This window comes from Kryptolebias marmoratus, linkage group LG6 (genome assembly GCF_001649575.2).
Source record: "Kryptolebias marmoratus isolate JLee-2015 linkage group LG6, ASM164957v2, whole genome shotgun sequence".
Classification (NCBI taxonomy): Eukaryota; Metazoa; Chordata; class Actinopteri; order Cyprinodontiformes; family Rivulidae; genus Kryptolebias; species Kryptolebias marmoratus.
In genome coordinates, this window is record NC_051435.1 from 7,806,360 (window position 1) to 7,828,265 (window position 21,906).

A 21,906-nucleotide genomic window follows, 5' to 3' on the forward strand; every position below is an offset into this window, starting at 1 on the left:
ACACTCTCTATTTCTGAATTGAGAAAGCTCCTCGGATGAGAAGCGAAACGTCTTCAGCTACAGAATAGAAGTCCAGTTGTTTTTGTTTTTTAACTTTTTTTGAATTTACCATGGCCTGGATGACTGAGAATCTACACCAGCATCTTAAAAATGTTGCTTTGAGAACTGTGCAAACTTAAACAAGGAAATCTGTCGCATCCCACAAAATAAAGAGGGTGATTAATTTGTGATTATGAGCCAGTCTACTTGCAGCCTCTCATTAGATCATTTTTGTTGGCTATAACTTGTGATATATACAACTTTTCAGCAACAATGGCTTCTGAATATTGTCTTACATACCTTATGTTAAGTCTGACAGGAAGGATCCTGACATCCAGGATGTGAGCATCTCAACCTTAATGGTAATCAAATGTTTATTCATCCTGGCTTCTTTCACTATCCTCCAGCAACGACAGTATTTTCCATTTCATAATATCAATTTAGTTTGTCCTATTGGGCAGAAAAGAACAATGTTTCCGAGTGGGATGAACTAATCAGCTGTTAGGAATTCTACTTCTATAGCTCTTTAAACTAGTTGAGAACCAGAGCTTTTTTAATATGAATAAAATTTTCCTGCTAATATCTTTCACCTATCATCTTTCCTTTCAGATGGCGGGTGAAAGAGCAGAGGTTTTGCAAATCTCATCAGATTAGATTTTTATAAGAACTTCTTTTATTTTCCATCCAAAGAAGCTGAGGCACAAGCAGACCATCACATTATTACAAGAGCTTTGATAAGCTTGCCTCTGTTTGAAAGGAAAATAGGCAAGTTGCCCTGAGTGTGTTTCTAGGTGTTTGTGAGTCCATCTCTGCTTTATTTGCCAATTTTTGGATGACAAGGTATACTTCTAACTAAAATGTAGCTTAGTCAATAGGAAAACTTGCTACACTCCTCTTTATTTTGTATGTTTCCTGTTATTTACCTGTTACCCAATTCAAAACACATTGTTGGTAGCCTTTGTGATATTATTCTTTTTGTTTTCTTTAAAAAAGGTTTTCAATTTCCAAAAGTAATCTTTCTAGGAAATTCACAGTTTATAAAATATTGATCAAATATAAGAACCTCCAATAATGACTAAATTGTATAAGATTTCATCTATGCATAAATAAGTCTACATATAGTCAGGCATGAGATCAATACAGCAAAAAGGCTTTATTGCCCCTAAATGTGAGTTGTTCTCTCAAGCGGACTGCTATAATGATGAATTAACAAAATAATGCCTCCATTAGGACAAAGAGTCATCTTACCGAATCAATACCAACATGTCTGACAGTCCCTACGAGCCTGTCTGTCTGTACGTCCCCTTCTAACTGTTCATGTCATTAGTACATTAAGGCAGTCACTTCCCTGAATTGTTTGGATTGGCTGTAACTCGAGAGGAAGTCAGAGTCATAGAGCATGAAAACCCATCTCTTACTGCTTAGCTTGTTATATATATATTTTTTTTTTCCTTTCTACAGCAATCATCTTTAGTGGAAATGCTTTATCATTTCACATTGAAGCAACATGATTCCTTCAATGTTATGTAGGACCTCAACAGGCTGCCGAAAAGCTCTAAAAATGCAGATGAACATGTTAACAATAAAAATAAAAGAAATAAAAATAACTTCCACAAAAGGTACCTCACAGACAATCTGTTTTGCTCACATTTTTAGTTAAAACTGTAAAACTGAATCATATAAGTGCATGTTTTTTGCACACATACATGCCTATTCTTACACACAGACACACTCTGACAAACACACACTCAAACCAGAAGGTCCCCATCAAAGGAGGTGTGAGATCTAAGGAGACCTAAACTAAGTTTGACAGTCAACAGTGCTATTAAAGCAAACCCGGCTGCAATCAAACACAGTGGTAATTGTAAATGTCAGGCAGGATTAACACAAAAATAAATACCTAACTCCCTTTATGAGTGAGGGAACAATAGAAAAATCATAACAGAGACAAAATACAAACCAAGCCAGTCTTCTGTTAAATTCAAAGACTTTTAGTCTGTATAATTTGTACTATAATTACATTTTTTCTCTTGCTCGAAAGCATCAACATAGACAGGTTGGTCATATAAATAAATTATGCATGTGAACCTTATGACCTTGATGGCTTTTTTTTTTTTGATAAAACACATTTGCCATGGAAGTACACTTATACATAATTATTGTGCTTTTCCAAATTTTGCTTTTATAGTAACGTTGCAAACGACAAATGACAAAGAAAGGACTAACACCGTGTTGAAATCTCCATTTTTAATGAACTGGTGTCATATAACTGAGTGGCTGGCTGACAGATGGATTGTGGTAAACTAGCTTTAAAAAATAAATAATGAAAAAAAAGGTTAAATAGAACTTATTTCACTCTCGCTGTCATAAACAAACAAAGGGAAATGGAAAAATAGAAAAAGGAGAAAAAGGGAAATATAAGCAGAAAATACGACAAACCAAAGTAAACTTTTTGCAGAACGTCGAAGCATTCATGCATGCAAGCCTCATGATGTCAGACAATAGCTGCTGCCATATGTTGTTTTTTTATTATTTTGGCCTCTACTGTCTAGTGCCTTAAGCACAGATCTGTTTTTGTTAGGCTATGGTTTTAATAAAAACAATCTCTTAATGCTATCTTTTGGCTAAAATTGGAAATGATAATGCATACCGTGTGCGTATTTATTGATACAGGTCAGTACTGCCAGTTTCAGAGTCTGTTATGGGATCTGATTACATCCCCTATTACGTTTGCCAGGTTACCAATCAGACAAGTTGATTTTATAATGTGCAACCCTATTAAATGACCTATTTAATCCAACATTCATTTGACCAACAGATCAAAATTTGTGAGGCCATTACGTTAGTCTTTGGGTGACCTTCATCACTATTCTGAAGGAGTGGCAGATGGTCAGTATACAAACATGGAGACAGTTTTTAAAGTAATAGTGGTATGCTAGACTTTTTAAATGACAAATACTATGAAAGCCAGACTTAAGAGTTGTAAGTGTAATATATTCATGTTTAAACGTATACAAAGCAGAACAGAGGCGCTAACAAATTTAGCTACAGTTTCAGTAAAAACTGAAAAATCTAAAACCAAGTTAAAAACTGAGCAATCAAAAGGTCAAAACAACTTAAATTGTAACGAGACAGTTAATCTAAACTGTTGCCTTTTACTTTTTTATTGCATGCTCAGTGTAAGCAAACCTTTAATGTTTTAGGATGTTAACAAATCTTGCCCTGACAGTCTCAAGGAGAAACCATGAATTTAATGTCTTTATTCCACCATGTTTGACTAGAACAACATACTTTTTTATACAAATGTAAACACTGTAGCTCCACAAGAAGCCCTGAACATATTTCTTTCTTACTCCTCATCTTCATTCTATTCTCTTCTCAGAAACTTAATGATTTCACCCTTAAATTTAATTAAATTTACAAAAAAAGCTGTTTGCGTCTCCCTATATTTAGTTTGAATGGCTAAAAAGTGCATGATGAAAGTCTTAATAAATACCTTATTTAAAACACAACATGTATCAGATATATATTCATTTTTAATGTATCAGGGTATTTGTTTTTTAGACTTTTCGAAGTCAAACCATTGTAGCAGCTGGTGAACATTGTAACATTCTATTCAATTCAGACGTTTAAGTCAATAGTGACACTAACATGTGGCCTTTCAATTCACTGAGGTCACGCTGAGTGGGAAGGCCTGAAAAATGCCAACAATACCAGTAGTCAAAAGGAAGCTTGTCAAAAATGTATCCCTGTATCCATGGCCCCTTGACCCCAGTCATAAAACTCTCACTTAGAGGAAACCCATCACTAAATCAGTCTGCTGCTGATGTCTCTCAGGCAAAGGGTTTGATCCAGTACGGTTTGATGTATGGCTTCATGACACTGATTGAAAGATGGTGCAGTGCTGAAGATAAAAGAAAAGTAAGAGGGCAGGATTTTTTTAAAGTTCTTTAGAAGATTGTGCCAAGGAAAATTATTGAACTCTCACAAAACTAAATAAAATAATCTACTGACATTGTGCATGGATGTCTTTCTTCTTGTAGCCAAACAAACCAAAGAATTGATTGCAATAACATTTAATGAAAAGTAGAAAGGTATTACTTCATCTCATATAACAGTTGAGTATGTGGGAATATTGGACAACTGTTGAAATGTTGACTGTAAAAAATTGAAAGAGATAAATACAAACTAAACAAAAAATGTGATGTTTCTAAATAAAATGATCACATTCAGCTGTGTGAAATTATCTGTATGATGCAAACATGTGGCAGCAATGGAAATACATGGAAGCCTTGTTTCGCATTTGTTTAACACATCTTTTGTTGTAATTGTTCAGTTTGCTGCCAGAAAATGAAAAACGAGAGAGAAAAAAAAATCAAAACAAAGGATGACACATCTGTTGGATTACCATTAACGTGCTGTTAACATTTGTAAACTGGTTTTATAAAAAAAAATTATCTTGATGCCAAACATGTAGAATTACATCAAATAAGTGTTTGAAAAAGGTGATTTAGAAGAAACAGAAAATAATGTATGTAAGTGACAAGAACCTTGAGAAAAACAGCAAACTGTAAAAGGTACGGGGAAAAATGTGTGAAAGGAAAAAGAAAACAGAGAAATGAGAAAATATAGCTGCAGAGAGGAAGAAGCAGGGAGAGATGACAGAGCGCTGACATCATAAGACCTGCAGTCCCTTCTCATTACTCGGCTTTCATGGAAAATCAATTATCCCTTGAATGGACAACAGACAAGACCAGCCGCTAAAGCCTTGCTTCTACTATTAAGGAGTAAAAAAAAAAAAGAAAAGAAACAGAATGTAATAACACTACCACTTCAGCTCTGTTGCTATCTCTTTAGGCACTAGAGCTTTTACTTTTTGAGGTTTAATCTGTTTTTGAAAATATAATTTTACCACAAAGAACTATTAAGTAGTGTTATCTTCATATAACTGATGTCATAATGTTCTGAATTCATACATGTAATACTTCCATGAGAAAAAAAAAAGTGTTTATTTCTAACTAAACTGTAGGATTTAACAGGGTAATTGCGGCTGATGTTTTCCTACATGGAATGGGGGAATGGGAGAATATCCTAACATATCCAACGTTTTAAGAGGCAGTTAACTTTCTTTTTTAAGTTGTTCCATTTGAAGATGCTCTTTCCAGATTTTTAATGCCTTCATGTACTAACTGTGAAAGTATAAAGTATTTTTACATAGAAGCGTTAAACTGACATACCCTTGCTGAACAAAAAAGCCAGCTCACTGCAAAGCCTCAAATAAAAGTATATTTTTAGTAGCTGCTGTGGTTGAAATAAATGAGAAAAAATGGTGTTCTGTTGGTTAGGACTTCTCAACTCTGTGTGGCTAAAACCAAATCATACTGGCTGAAGTCTGTACTAATTATGAAAGGTAAAGCAGCCTTTTTTAACATATGGACTTTGCTGCTGGAGAACCAAACCATAACATCTGCACTTAGGCTGCTCCTAATAGCAAATGTGGGGGTGAGAGAAAAAACGAGGTTGAACACTGTATAACAATGTTGTTTATCTACTCTTCAATCGACTGTTCACACGAGAAAAGATGTTCACAAGATGAGTGAGATTATAAATCACAGATCAACTTAACATGAAAACAACATGCTTTTCTTTTGGGTTTGTTACATACAGTATGAGACATTTCTGTGACACTTGAGTGATTTCAATTAGAGCCAAAATTGATAAAATGCACATATACTTGCAGTTTTTACTTAAGAAGCACATTTTCAGTAGTTGTCTCCTGATTGCACAACCACTGGTGAGGGAATTGTGATGACACCTTTTGTGTCCTTAGTGATAGCATCGTTTGTTAAAGTGACAGATGCTGTCTGAGCGTTGCAGTCCTGGGACCCATGTGCAAATGTGTCCTGTGTTGATAACATTGTATATTACGTTGATAATTAAACAGCCAGGTTCTGTTTGCTGTAGGTTCCAGAGAGAACTCAGATATCACAAAGCCAACAACCAACTGCCATCTGTCTTTGAATGCGTGTACTTGTGTGGCAAAGTCAATACTGTGACAGCTTAGTGCTCCCTACAGTCTACACAAAACATATTCTTTGTGTCAGCACTACTTGTGTGTGCTCTTGCACTCTGTACAACACTATAGAAGCAAAACATTTATTTCCCCACAATCTGCCTCTGCAGACAGATGAACATGGCGTGTTTCAAAGATAATTCACACATGACATCCTGGACCTTTCCCAATGAACTCTAAATCCAGGAAGTGAGGCTTCAAGGCTGACATCCTCACAGCAGGCTGGAGGGGTAGGTGAAAGAAGCATCAGAAGTTTGCAACATGTCGTCAGGCCCTGCGGAGCAGCTGCACACAGCTTGAGGCCAGTTTTTACTAAAAATCTAAAGGGAAGAGCAGGGAGGTAGAGGGGTGAAGCCAAAGAGTTGGCTTCAAAAGAATAAGATGCATCGTTACAGCAACATGTAATGTGAGCTGCTGTCTGTCCTGCATAAATTTAAGTTAATTTTTATTTTGCAAATGAAAAGCTTCACACAAATAAATATAGCAAAGATCTGCAATGACAGACAATTGCTTGACAAGTTAAATTACTGGATTCAAGTCAGTAGAAAATGTTACCAGGTTGTTTTGCTTTGTGTGGTTTCAACATTTTTTAACACCATAATATATGGCTCTGTGGCCCATGGTGGGAGACCAGTTGGGGCATGAAAAAGAACAATATTTATTCAAATAAAACATAAACTGAAAACCACAGACAATATATTTCAACCTTCAAACCAAAGCTTTTCAATGGGTGTGTTCCAGCCCTGTTAAAAGTCACTGTACAGCCTTGTTTTTTTATTATTATTTATGTTCCAGTGAAACTATGTCCATAGTATCTGCAGGAGGGTTGTTAATTTTAACAATTTTCTGCAAAGCAAAATAAAAAAATATTGCTGGTAGGTTACTACCTACAGGAATATGATTGTTCTTAAACTTTTTATCTACTTTGACCAAACTGTGACAATGAGCAGTGAGGATTTGAGGTCCTTCATGATTACCAATTTTTACTCACTCTAGATTCACCCTTTTAGTCAAAACTGGTGACAGTAAACATACTGTGCCCCTTGTTTTCTGCTTCAAAGGGTAAAGTTCTCTTTTCTCTCTCTCTCTCTCTGTGCATATCTGTCTCAGAGCACCTGGATAGTGTCCACATTTAGACTTTAAGGAGACCAATCATCACTTTTTCCTCTCACTGACATATCTTGTCTCCTTCAAGGCAGGAAAAAACGAAAGAAGAAAAGATAATCTACTTTAGAGTCATACAGCAAATCAACTGTAACCATCAATGATCGGAAACAAACTGCTTTATTAGATTCAGCCGAGGAAACAAGGAGCAGGGTGGGAGGGATTAGAAACAGAGGCCTAAGTTGGAACAGATGGAGCAGATTTGGGGACAAAGGGTTGCTCTAGTCTTGAGTGGTCGGGTAATATGTGGTGGTGTAGAACGCCTCTCTATACATTCCTATGGACGCTTCCACAGACTTTCAACAGTTTTTTTATTGTTAAACAGATTTTTTTTTTTTACTTACACAACTGGTGTGCATATTTTAAGGTGTTTTGCTTTGGTTCACATAAACTCAACTGTGTAAAAAGTGCCATAATTCTGTCGAGTCAGACGGAGGCTGGGTTGGACTGTTAAAGATTAATTAACTGAGATTCTGCTGTAGATTCCACAGAGTCAATGAGAGACATGCTTTTTGTTGGTTTCTTTTTTTTTTCCCAAAGAAATAAGAAGAAAACTTAGGAGCAAGCACAGATTATTATAAAAAACAAGTCAGTGTAATTAAACACATAATCCACACACCATTTAAACATTGAACAGCCCCATGAATGTCCTACTCATATTTGGCAGTTAAAACATATATGAGACCACCATCGTTGCTTGCAGTGAAAAAATAAATATGTCCAAAACCAATGCTTGGAGAATTTACAACTAACATAATGTCTGGAATTTATCTGGAATTTATTTAAAAAAAGAAAAAAAACACTGGACAGAAATCGGAAGAACAGACTTTTTTTTTCCCAATTACATCCTTGACACAACACACTGAGATCAGAGGTAATATAACATCTATTTTTAAAATATATTTCATGAATATTCATGTAATTACAGTGTGGTAAAAAAGATTAAAAGGCATGACAGATGAGCTGCAGTAAAATGTGACAAGTAAATAGTAAGCCATTTTATAAAAAACTGATGCCAGACTAAATTATAGGTAAGTACGTATTAGAGAATACAAGTGTTATTTGTTAGTTTTGCAATGTTAAGTTAAAAAAAATGATTTAAAGAAAGGTCATCAATCGTACATTTACACTTTTATGGCTTGTTTTTATTTATAGTAGAAAACTAATATCTCATGTTAGATTTATGACTACAGATGTGGAGATTTTTCATGTTATCTGGTCAACATCTATATTTTAGTTACCAGGTTTGCTGGTACCACTTAATAAAAAATAATAATAAAGACAGGACCAGGTATTTAATCATCCAATTTTTTGGAAAATATTTTGTGAATATTTATTATAAAAATATAAATGTTTCACTACAAACCATCTTACATTAGTAGACAAGGCCATCTACATTTGCACACATGAACTCTCACACAGACACACAGATCAGTCTTGAGACATAAAATTAGGGATCTGAAAAGGATTCGTAACAGTATTGCTCTTTCAGATGCTTCAGGTTTACAAAGTATGTTAAAAAAATCATAACACAGACAACACGGACACATGATTTACTCTATGCTCAAAAAAATCATCAATGCACTGTAAAAGGTTAGCAAATAAATAAAGTAATCATAATCATTTTTTTTGTTGTTGTAGAAAAAAAAGCTGAAAAATATAATTCAAAGAAAGATAAAATATAATACAGATGATTTTTGTCCATTTCTTTTAATTAAAAATCTTGCACAATTTTTATCCGGTCTTTTATACATACAAACATTTGCACAAAAAATGGACGGCGATGTACACATAATGGAATCTGTAGTGCTAGTTGCTCTCTTTTTGATGGTTTTACATTATGTACATGCTATTAAAAAAAAAGAAGAAAATAATGCATATCAGCAACAGCAGCATCCACAGGTAGAACAGGAAGACAGAACTGACAGACTGAACAGGGCTGGGTTTCCCAAAAGCACCAACAGCACCCCTGTGCTTTAATCAAGCTTAGTCTACAGCCAAGGTAAGAACTTAGTCATTCAAAGTGCTACAGTAACATGTACCAAGTGCTTAAAGAGGCATAGAAACAGCATCTTCCTGTTTAAACATTATGCATCCAAGAGCACAAAGTATCAAAGTGCCAGTTGAAAAATACTGGGTAAATGTTGCACTGAGGGACCAGCTGGGTGACGTCAAAGCAGGAGACTAGCATCTTTAAATATGTACGTCCTTAAACAAAGATATTTAAGGTGCCTTTAGGAAATCCCACCATGGAAATATGAGGATACTCTATCAGAAAACGATATTTTAACAGAACCATTGCATCTTTTTCAGGGCATTTTGGACCTAATCAGAATGGGGTGACTGGTGGATGACCCTGAAAACACCAGGCTAACTTTCTTAAGAAAAACAAATAAAAGTTTTTTTTTGCTTGTTGATCTCACCACAATCAAGCCCATCTACAGGAGGCACTCAACTTTTTGCACAGAAAACAAAACAAAACAAAATCGTGTGTTAGAAACTACTTTTTTACCGCTATACCAAACTAATTTAACCTAATTTTGGATTTAAAAAGAAAAAGATCTCACATGGCTTTTGTAAATAGATTTTGTAATAAAAAATTTCACAATAACCTCAAATTAAACTTTTTTTAACTGATCTCGCACAGGCAAGAAAATAATACCTGTTATTAAGAGGGATTGACGGTGCAAACTCATCTTTCCTAAAGAAGAAACTCAAACTCAAATTTACTTTTAAAACACTTCTGCAAAACAACCACACTTGACAAATAAGACTAACTGCTTCATCTAACTCAGGTTCTCATTGCCATTGTATTGATCTTACCTCTTTTCCATCATGTCTTTTCTAACCTGCAATCCCAGTTCTCTATTAGTTTCCTTTTGTTGGAGAAAACAGTGTGCACATCCTGAGATTTCACACAAAGGGCATTGGGTGGTAGGGAATTAGACTGTACAAAACATTAGCACATAGAACAGATGTCACCATAAAGAAAACTCTGTATGTGTGTGTGTATTGAGTTATGGCCACTGTATTTTCAAGCACAGCATTCAGTACATTACACATGTGACAGACCAATGATTTCAGTACAATGAAAGTTCTTGATGCATTATAATGTTATTGCTTTCACGTGGTATTTCTAATCAATGCAAAATGCTTTAGGTTAGCGCTACAGAGAAAAATGGCTCGGTTAGCGTCTAGGTGTGTCCATACCAACTCAGCTCTCTGATGGAAAAAGACATAAAATGTAGGTAGCTGCAATGTATTCTCCAGCCTCAAACTTCGCCAGTCCGGGATAGGTCCACATCCGGTTCAACTGTAGCCATCTGCCACGCTCTTCACAAAGCATTTCAGCTACTTCACTGCCTTGCTCCACAGGCTGCTAGTCTGGTGTTCTGTGGCTAGGCCACAATCATGGACAGCTCCAGCTTTGTGTTAATCCTTGCCCTGTATCCCAAAAGAGACCAAGTTTTTATTCCTGATCATGTCTCTTTGACGTTCTAAGTGATCCTCATGTTTTTTTATACCCCTCTATTAGTCTGTAAGGCATCTTAACTTGGGCATGGAGGAAGAGGGTTGAGTCGGCCAGGTAAGTAACTGGCAGGTCTGTGCTGAAATCTTTTTTTTCTCCATTTCTGTCAGAATTTTGTCGTTCAGAAAACAGGGAAAACCATCACAGAAATGGTATCTCATTTAACCTCCGTTTGCCTTTCCTTGTTGTTCAAATATGTAGCCTCTGTGTTAACATGTCAACACAGATCAGCTGAACAGTCTCTGGTGGTTTTCATTTGTTGGTTTATTATGTTTTAAACAGGTACTGGACCATTCTTGGTATGGGAATCTAGGGCTTTCAAGCTGCTCACTATCTTCTTCTGCGGTCCTACAACAGTCACTCCAACCTTTTTCAGATCCCTGGTGTTTGAAGAAGAGGGAGACAAAAGGGACACGATCAGACAGAGGAAAATGAGAGAAAAAATGAAAAGTATGTGTTAGTGATGGTCAATGTGACACTCGTTTGACATTTAATGACATGCTCCCCGTGCTGCCCCCTTCACTGTTGTGTGAAGCTGTCATTCACAAAATACTGCATTTCCCATAAGGCAACACTGACAGCTGCCATTATGACCTTGTCAGAGAGAGAAAAAAAGATGGCATGCAAGTGGCTCTGTGCAGAAAATCCCTAATTTTCTGGATTTCTTCCAAAGTGTAGGGTGTAGAAAAGTGGAGATTAGCAGCACTGGAACATGCCTACAACATAACACTAAATCATATGTATCTTGTTAATTATTTTTACAAGGTCTAATAAGATTTTATGGTATGTCCATTTAGATAAGGACACTTGTTCAGAGAACAACTTCAGACACATTGACATTTTGATTGTCAGGTGTGTTACATAGTCTAAACCTGAAAAGCATAAAATAGTTAGTTGTAAATCTATTGAGACACTTGAATACTGTCTGACACCACACAAAGTACATAAACCAGCATAAACAAAGCATAGCTAAGATTAAAATGAATGCAAAGTGTTACATGTTAATAGTTGACTTTTCTGCAAAATCTGGAATTTCATTAGTAAAAGCAGTGGAGTTGCAGGCAGAACAGTAACTATGCTAGAAGACTTTCAGCCATTAATAGGTTACATTTTGTAAGTAAAAGCCCAGCAGGAGTTTTAAATTTAAGCTTTTTGTCCAAGGGAGACACAGGCTGACACAACCTTTAATTCTCAACCCACCATCCAGCCTGAGTAGGATGGAGAGGCGCTAGGTGTTAGAGGGTGGTGATTCCCATGGATGGCTCCCATTCTGGGCATGTGGCTGGAGTGATGTGGACCTCCGTCAGAACCACTCTACTGAGACAGAGCCAGGCCCAGCAACATTAACACATTATTACAAGAAATCACCAAAATTGGTACATCTTAAATGGAATGCCTGTTCTTTAAAATGAATTGGAACAGGAAGATAGTTTGAACTGGAAGTAATGTTTACAGACTTGGATTATCTGTGGTCAGTGAATTATAGTTTCCTTTTGGATATTATGAAGTTCCTATTCAAAAAGATTTTGGTTCCCTTTATTTGGTTGTTTCAAATTTATAATATCTGCTCCATTCTAGTTGTTTTGTGGCTCAACCTGTGCTGTTTAACTAAACTGTAAGGTTATCACAGTAACATAAAATTAGCAAATGCTACAAGGCTGTTTTTCTAATTACTTATCTGATTTTAGGAGTATGTCAGAACCTTTAAAGTGGTGGGAATATAATTTCAAACATTTGTGCATATATATTATTTAAAAACTCAGAATTCATCAAGCTACCCTACGTTAAATAATACAGACTTAATAATAATAATAATAATAATAATAATAATAATAATAATAATGCCATATAAAACACAAACGCAATAAAACAACATTTATAGCAGGCAACATCGGAAACATCTGAAGAGTGATTATTGACATGAATATAAATTCAAAGTATCATAGATAGGTTGCTTACAAAGACACCCTCACACAAATAACTAAACAAATAAGCTGCATTTTCTTTTAGTTGTTTCATTATTGAATTAAGAAAGGCAATCAACCCCGTACAAAACTCCATCTGGGTTCTGTTAACTAGACCACTGATACACCATATAGCCATATCCACTGAGCTTATTCTAATGCGCACAGTTGGATTTTTCTTTGTTTTGTTTTGTTTCTTTGTTTTTTTACCTCCTTCCTTCTTGAGTTTTAATTATTTTGTTCAAAGAAAACTAGTTTGAAGTGCCAGTATTATGCTTATGTAGCAGTCTATTATTATACATGAATGTTTGATAGAACTGCCTTGATGGGCAGATAAGCCTAAAACCATTGAATCAACTCTACTCCAAATTGCATTGCTCCATTATGCATTTCACTGTGAAAGAAACTTACAGTATATATTCCTGTGTCTAGCACTTTAGGTCAAGTTCATCACATTCCCAATAAAACATCTGAAATGAACTTTGCATGCACTGTGCAGAGGCAGCAAATAATTGAATTGAAGCAGTATTTTCTCGTCAGTCCATGCTATCTTCAAAAAGGGATTAATCAATTACTCCAACAGATGAGTCAGCACGATGTGCCCAAGTATAACTGTTCATGTGAGGTCAAAGCTTTGCCAAGCCTCCTTGTGCTGAATATCAAGGACTAGATTAAGACCGAAGAAATCAATAGAGCAATCCATATTGAGCAATACTTAGTGAGAAAAGGCTGCTAGCCTTTTGTAGCTGAGCTTGGGTGTCTCAGACAGAGCCTTCAGTGGATTATTACTGCACTGATCTAATTTAGCATAAACCCACAGGAAAGCCATTGTAGACCAACACATTTGTTATATTATGAGGTTATTCTGTCGCAATTTCTGTGTGATGTATTTCTTCATTACCTATTGTGGATTTCCACGTACACTTCAAAACTGCATTGTAGGTTTTTTTTTTAACATGTTGACTAAAATAAAACAGACTTTAAGTAACCAAAATTATTAAAATGATATGATAAATGATCATAAAAAAGTACTTTGTGTGTACTTTGCAGACAATACAACAGAGAAAATAATACAAGAAAGAAGAAATTATGCACTATTTTTTTTTTTTTTGCAATATTAAGAATTAGGACCTGTTCCTGTAATGGAAAAACTCCTTGCAAGTCTACTGTTGGACATCGAGTGATATCAAGTAAACTGTCTAATGTTATTTAGGGCTGTTCATTATCAAGTGCATCTTTTTAAAGCATTAAGTTCATCAATTTATAAATGCCTGTTTTGGGAACAAATGAAAACCCACAGTAAATAAATAAATCTGGACTTCTGTTCTGTAGTTGAAGACATCCAGTTTTTTGTTTGTTTGTTTTGTTTTTTAAATTACTTTGGTTTTGCCATGTCCCAAATGACTGAGAATCTATGCCAGCATACAGCAACTTGTAGAACTGACCACCACTCCACATTTGCCCCATCAACACAATGACTGGTCGCTTTGATCACATTGATTAAAAATGTCCAATTATTTACCCCGTCGCATTTCACAGCAATTAAAGCAGCAGTAGACCAACAGAGAGAGGGGCATAAGAGGGGCTGGAATGAAACAAAGAAAGCACTTCAGGGAATAAAAAAAATTGAATAGCTCAAGTAGCTGAACTAAAGTCCAGTGATTTTATTTCATTTTTATTATTATTGTCAGAGAGCCTCTCAGTTTAGCATGCTATATTAAATTTAGCCAGACAGATGATCCACTTTTTCAGAACATTATTTTCTTAACAACTGTCATTTTCAGTGATTCTGTCTTCAGGATCTTTTATCTGGGCTCCTATAATATTCACACACACACACACACACACACACACACACTTGTTGTGTCTTTAGACATGGCTCCCAAACTTTCTGGCAATGTTTCTTTCATTTTTGCATTTTAATGCTTCACAGCACAAAACGTTATTTTTTGCACACCTGTTTGACAGCTATGTCTTCATTTTCTCTTTCAAAAGCTTCCCTCTCCAGACTTTTATCTTGTCAAATATCCAGTCTCCTTTCTTTCTGTCAGTAGTCTCTCATATGTTACTAACAGCTTTTCTACTTGCTCGCATATGCTGTTGTTCTTTCTTTTTTCATTCCGCTTCATTTTGCTTTAAATGCTCCAACATTCATTTCTGCTCATGAACACAGCACTGAAAGTGTTGTGAAAGAACTGGCATTATTCCCCAATGTGTGCCTGCCTGTGTTGTTGTCTTACTCTGTAGAGGTCTTGGCCAGAGTGTCACAGGAACTGTAGCTGACTCCAGAGAAGGCCTCTTTACAAGGTAAGGTCCTCATTGCATCCATCCAGTCACCCATCGTTCCCATTGATGGAACTTCTGCGCTGCTCCTGTCCAGCAATAAGTTGGCCGGTCTAGGAGAAAAGAATGACACAAACAAATGGTCAAAGGAAATAACCACATGAATATATTAAATATCATGAGCATTCATAGCATAGTTTTAGAAAAGAAAAGAAAAAAAAAACAGGTGGATAAGCATCACCCTGATCATCAGCTGACAATCTGATATACTGTCTGACAGGTGCTGTCTAGCCAGCAGTCAACCTGTGTAAGAGAGATTTTGCTAAGACTATGTGAATACTGAGTGTGTGCAAAGTTTATATTGGTCTCTAAGCTTGAATTCTAAAACACACACCATGCAAGCAAAGATGAGTACAGGGAATGTTTAAAATATATTATCCTCAAGGGAAGTCAAAACCTTAATGCAGACCATATGGAGGTATGTTGTTATTCAAGCAAAAGTGTACAATGACTAATGTTGGGAGGAGTTTGTCTCATAGGCTATGTTACAAAAAGTCTCATGAAAGTTTATCCAGAAGGTTTTAGGAATGTTTGAGGTGGCCAGGTCCAATCCAACAAATCCTTACATTGACCAGGCAGTGCTGACTTTCCAAATATGTTAGTGGACCAGCACCTGGAAAGCATGGCTTTAAGCTGTACTTGTAACAATGTACTTTAGACACTTTAGATGTCTTAATTTAAGTTGACTAGTTCTGTTGAAGTTTAGTAAAAAAAAAAGAAAGAAAATCACAAAGTCAAATTTTGTCAAGAAAACTGTTTGATTTCATTCAGTAAAAAAACTAACACTGAGTGCTAGTTTTAAACCGAGTGGCATGAGCATCCAGTGACTTTTTTATTTACTATTTACCACTAATTACAGTACATATTTCATGAGGGAGAATGAGACATTGAATTTTATTGCACTGGATGGTATTGAACTGGATCAAATCAAATTAAATATCCTGTGTTAAGCTTTAGCTTGCTCACTCAGTAGAATAACTCACTTACAAAAAGCTTGAGAGGAATATCAGAAGGGGAGAGTGCAGAGAGACATGGCATGTCAAACTTTCAGTGTCACTCCTGATGCTGTGCAAATGTGGCTTCCAGAAACTGGATCACATAACAGCAACAATTAGGAAACCAGGTCAAACCATGTTAAATCAAACTGGGACTAATGACATTTTTTTTTTGTTTAAGACATCCTGCACCTGTCTGGCAGATTACAAAAAAAAGCACCTGTAGGAGGACACACGCACACACAAGGGAATAGAACAAAGCAGGGAAACAGAGACAGAAAGAAAAGGTGGCTCTCCCTTGGGGAATACTATTCATAGCAGTGTAAACAAACTCATTAGAATACCTGGAAGTCCACCTCTGCCTGGCTGAACTGATTCCACAGGGAGGCTTGGAGCCACTCTGGAAAGATGTTTTTGTTCTGAAGAAAAACTACTCAGAGGCAAAGTAACTCTAAATACAGACAGTATATTAAGGCAGTTTAAAAGTCTTTGAAATTAAAGGCATACAAGACTTTAAATGAACTGAATGTAAAGTTATTATTTTAAATAATTCTGATTAAATTTAGGATGTTCAGATGATATTGTAGCTGTCAAATTGTATTTATTTTTTTTTTACTACAAATAATATAAAAATCTATTAGGTTTAGCCTTTACTCTTCAATTTACTGTTTTAAACTTTATCATTATGTTATTTCGGGAAATGATTTATTATATGAAGAAACTGTTCTCTCATACGAGCAAAATAATTTTTTTTCCACCACCATATTGGAAAAATAGATGTACTTTAATATTCAGGTCTACCTGGAAAGTTGTCTGCAAAATTCATAATGCTGCAGTATAGGTTGGTTTAGCAAAATGTAATCAAAACAAATTCACCAGACTCCCATTAGACAACACTGTCAAAAGCGCCATGCTGAGCTATGACAGTACACTGGGAGAAGAAAAGAGACACTGGATCTCAAACAGAGACAGGAGAAGAAAAGAAACGAAGGAGGAGGGGAAAAAAGATGCTCTTGAGGTGGTGGGGTGGGTGTTGTTACAATGATTGAGTCTTTTCCTGCCAGATCAGAGGCCTGTCAAAATGTTGCGGGCCCCCTAGGACCCCCTGGAAACACTGGTTCTTCTGAAAGGAGAGAATTTGGAGCTCGATGGAGGGGGCGGCTTGCATAAGAGGCAAAGCAGGAAGAGAGTAAATATATTAGATTTTTTTTCTTACTTGTATGTAAGTTAATATCTGAAAACTAAAATAAAAATAAAAGAATTCATAAATACTGTCTCTTGTTGATGAAAAAGATGTAAGATAGAGAGGACTGCACAAAGTTATGCACATAAAAAATGTATTACACTATGAAGTATTCAAGGTAAGATTTTCAACTTTTTTGCAGGATTATCGATCTTCTTCCCTTCGTCTCACCTGTACCACTTTTCTTTGTATTCCCTCTCCCTTTTTCTGGATTCTGCTTACTTTCCCACTCTGCGGCATCCACTGGGATGTAAACTGCAGATGACCTTGTTTTGCCTCTCTTATCATTGTCTTTGTTTCCTATGTTGTTACATTTTGAGCAACATCTCACAGTAACTCAAGAGACAAGACTATTGCAGAGGAAACAGTGCTTTGAACAGGAGGGGGTGAAATAAAGAACAAAAAAGAGAGTATCTGTTTGATGCCAGAGGATGGTTTCAAAACCTCTTGTGGATTTAACAGCATACAGAGATGCAGAAAATCCCCCATTTCAAGCATAAAAGCACCACAATAAAAATAGCCTGTTTTATGCTATCATCTCTCCTACTCTGTTCTAGTCATCTTTCTTTTTTTTTTTTTACCTTAACAAGGTTGTATAATTTATTCTTCATGAAGCTCAGAGGGAAGAGGGGAGAGCTAGTTGAAGAGAACTTGAACAGAAATAAAGCACATGTGGGCAGGAGAGCAAGGGAAGAACAGACCTCTGACTGTGTTACTGCCAAGGCGCATCTGGGAGACTCTGATATTGGGTTGTTTCATTTTCTGCATGTGCCCATTTTGAATTTGTTGATTATATTTCAAAACATAAATACCATTGTATGTTAGTGTCTTGTGAGGAAAATTCTTTTGACTTTAAAATCTAAACATGAATTGTTTATCCAATCTTACTATATAAATCTACAAGTAAAAAGAGGAACATACATGCATCAAGATATTTATGTCCAAATTCAATTTTATTTTCTATTTCTTTAATATCAGGTTGTCACTGTCTAAATTTGCATATTTTTTGACTGAAGCTGATTATTTTATACTGGAGACCAGATGTTTTTTCAATGTTTTTAGCCCAATCCTAATCAAAAATGTTCTGGAGCCAATTATTTTCTTTGATTATAGTGTTTGCTAATTTACAGTGCGGAAAAGAACATGATAATATGAACTTAATCGAGTTCATATCATCATACCACGTTGCTGTCTTTTATAAGCATGCTATACTTTCTTGACTTTTTGTCAAAACATATAAATATCATCAGGTATTTCTTTTAGACACCTTGTAAAACAATTTTGACTGTGACCTTCAACCCCGGATTGACTCTTCTTTGCCCTTTATTAGTCTCTGACAGCCAACCTTGGCCCAACGACCCCACTCGTTCTCTGTCCACATGCAGAGACTGTAAACTATGACCATGTCCCGCATCCAAAGACTCCAGATGCTCGACTCTGGTCGCACGCTTTGGTCTGGGTTTTGGTGGAGGAGGGGGGAGTGCATTAGCCAGCCAGGACAGCCCTGAGACAAACGAGGTGTTTTGAGCTGAGTGCAGCTGCTCCCGCTGTGCAACTGCCGCTGCCACCACACACACACGCAAACCTGCACACACATATCCGCACACAGAGCTCTAATAAATCACTGCACAGGACTCAGTTGGCCAGGCTGTGCTCACCCAGTGTTAAAAGCCAATCAAGAAAATTACATGCAAACTCCAAGGGACCTATTTTCACTTTCTTAAGAAATCATTAGTCAATGTTATGAGCTCTGACATCTCCATAATACCATTGCCGTCTGTTGCAGACCCAACGGCTTTTTCCCTCCCTGCCCAGAACTGACAACTGTACATGTGCTGCCCTGCTTCCCCACAGCACCCTGGGAGAATTGTGGTCCCAACAAAGGAGATGGACCCAAGAGAGGGGGAAAGGAAAGGAAAGAAATGTGAAAACAAGGAAGAAAAAATATAGAGGATATACTGTTACACAGCACAGTAGTGCTTAAAAACAATAATAAAAAAGCAAGAGAGAAATGTTTGTGTTGTTGGGTATGCATTAGAACCAAACCAAAACCAAAAATGTGATAAAAAAATAAGACAGTAATCATTTTCCATCAACTCTGTCACACAATCTGTACCTTTCCTTTTCTGTTCTTCATCAGTTATGCTGAATTGAACTTTATCCATAATAATAATTTAAAAATGGAAGTGCAATTACTTTAGGACTAGAAAATAACCCAATCAGCTGAATATTCAGTTTTGTATTAAGAGACATTTACATATACAGTATGAAGATGAACCAAAAAAGACAACTTTAAAAAAAAATTCTAAATACAGTTTTTGCTTGATTCAAACATATTTGCTCAGGAAAAAAAATCCAAAGAATTGGCTGCTTTGCAAACTGTAGACCAACATATGAGGACATATAACATTGTGCTTGTTTGTCTTCTACTGATTTGTTCATGCATTTACAAGCAGCACAACAACACAATGAAATATTCAATATTCTTCTGATACCTGGATGTGGTGTTTGCTGTGATTTTGAGGCTGCCAGGGTTGCGGATGAGTTTATCAAGGATGCTGACTATCTGTTCAAACTTTGGCCGATTATTTCGCTCTTTCTGCCAGCAGTCCAACATCAGCTGGTAGAGCGTAGCAGGGCAGTCCATAGGTGGAGGTAGGCGGTAACCCTCATCCACAGCTTTTATTACCTACATACAAAGACAGACAAGATTATAACTATTATTTTTTTCCTTTATAATCAAGAAGAACAATCTTTTTCAACTCACAATGGCAAATCATTGCACATATTTAAGTTCTTTATATAGATCATTATAAGGAAAAAACTATTTTTAAAACATTTGAAAATGCAATTGTTTTAAAAAATAATGTGCAAAAAATAAATACATAAAATAAAAAGATATACAGGAAACAATAAAATACTTAATCTGCAATATTTTTTTTTATTATTGCAATTTATCAGACTTTGCTACTTCTAAAAAAAACAACTACAAAAAAGTGTGACGACAATATATTCTCTTTTTCCTTTTTTTTCCTTAAGGCAAGCTAAACATTTAATCAGTTGCTGATGATTCTTTCTGCTTTGCACAAGCTTCTTTGATTGTAAAGGAATCCTTGATCCCACCAATGAAGCTCTTGCAGAGCTGCCAGCACACTTGGTGCACAATAGCAGCTTTCCCCATTGAAAGGAAGTTTAGTGTCTACCCTCTAACAAAGAATAGCAAATTGGCAGCACTCACATCCTGATTGGACATCTCCCAGTATGGCCGTTCCCCATATGACATCACCTCCCAGAGCACAATGCCATAACTCCAAGCATCACTGGCTGATGTAAACTTCCTGTAGGCTATAGCCTCTGGGGCCGTCCACCGGATGGGGATCTTTCCTCCCTGAGAGAAGTTAAAAAAAGATTAATCAAATCAGTCTACCTGTTCAGTGATCAGTTAATGTTTCATTCAGCGAATGAACTCAGCATGTACTCATGCTATCATTTACCTTAACTGAATTAACAATTGTGGACTGACCTAATTGTATTTGAAATGCTCATTTAAAAAATCCTAATTTATTTATATATTTTGTGTACTCCTGCAAAGTTAAAACCTAAAAGGCTATAATCTAAATAGGCTTTACAGCTTAAACATTTGTTTAAAAATTCCAGAGCTAGATTGTATAAAAAATATTGGTCAAACTCTGGTTTAATTAGAATGTATTAGCATCACAAGAGAGGAATGAAAACATATAAATCAAATTTTAATCCAATGTTTCCTGTGTGACTTCTTACTGTGCTGCAAAATTTGTTATTCTAACTGACAAGCAGGACAAATTAAGAAAATAGAGCTAAAGGAACGAGGCTGACAGCAGCCAAAGCTAACTGCAATGCTGGCCAAGTCAGTCATTTTTAGCTTCATACTGTGCAGAAAGACATATTACTATTTAGAAATCACATTCCTATACTGGCTGATGTCTATGGGAACACTAAGAAGCATTTGAGGCAGTAAAACACACAAACAAACAAATGGTTGCACAAATTAATTGAAGTGTACTGAAGATGATACACAAACTAACAGCTTTCCACATTTACTTCAAAATCTGCTAAACTAAAATCACACACTGAACACGAATAGACAAACTGTTGCAAAACTTTATAACAGCAGAGACAATTTTAGAATAAATTACAATGAGCAGTTGTCAACTAGTGGAACATGTTGGAATTTATTATTTCCTCCTTATTGTTTCGTTTGATGTATTTCTGGCACAAACAGAAATGCCACACAGACTGTTCATTTGACAAGCAGTTCTCAGCCAGCAAATTACACCCTCCTTTAAGGGCTTTGCATGCATGCTTTAGACCACAGGACCTTATGATGAAAATGACCACACACTCAGACACAAAAGAAAGAAAAAGACTGATGAATATTGGGAACACAACGAGCCTCCTGTTATGTTTCATTTGTTACATGAGAATTTACAGAAGTTAAGTAAAAGTAACAATACAAACATACTAGCAAAAAAGCTAATATTTTCCCTTTAAACCTACCTTGTCTTACTTCACAAACA

At 36.0% G+C, this 21,906-nt stretch overlaps 1 protein-coding gene across 6 annotated transcripts in view; it reads right to left on the reverse strand.

The window, feature by feature from the left end:
* Nucleotides 1-8,570: 8,570 nt before the first annotated feature.
* epha3 (eph receptor A3) overlaps nt 8,571-21,906 on the reverse strand; it is a 90,626-nt gene continuing 77,290 nt past the window's right edge. For 3 of the 6 annotated variants that reach the window (XM_017423856.3, XM_017423858.3, XM_037976043.1), the window contains 4 exons: nt 20,589-20,738; nt 19,846-20,039; nt 15,010-15,165; nt 11,051-11,185 (listed from right to left, as the gene is read on the reverse strand). In XM_017423856.3, the coding sequence (XP_017279345.1) occupies nt 11,080-11,185; nt 15,010-15,165; nt 19,846-20,039; nt 20,589-20,738 (606 nt within the window). In that variant the 3' untranslated portion in view covers nt 11,051-11,079. Of the gene's footprint in view, nt 11,186-12,005; nt 12,123-15,009; nt 15,166-19,845; nt 20,040-20,588; nt 20,739-21,906 lie in introns of all 6 variants that reach the window. The other 3 variants (XM_017423860.3, XM_017423859.3, XM_017423855.3) reach the window with 3 other exon arrangements.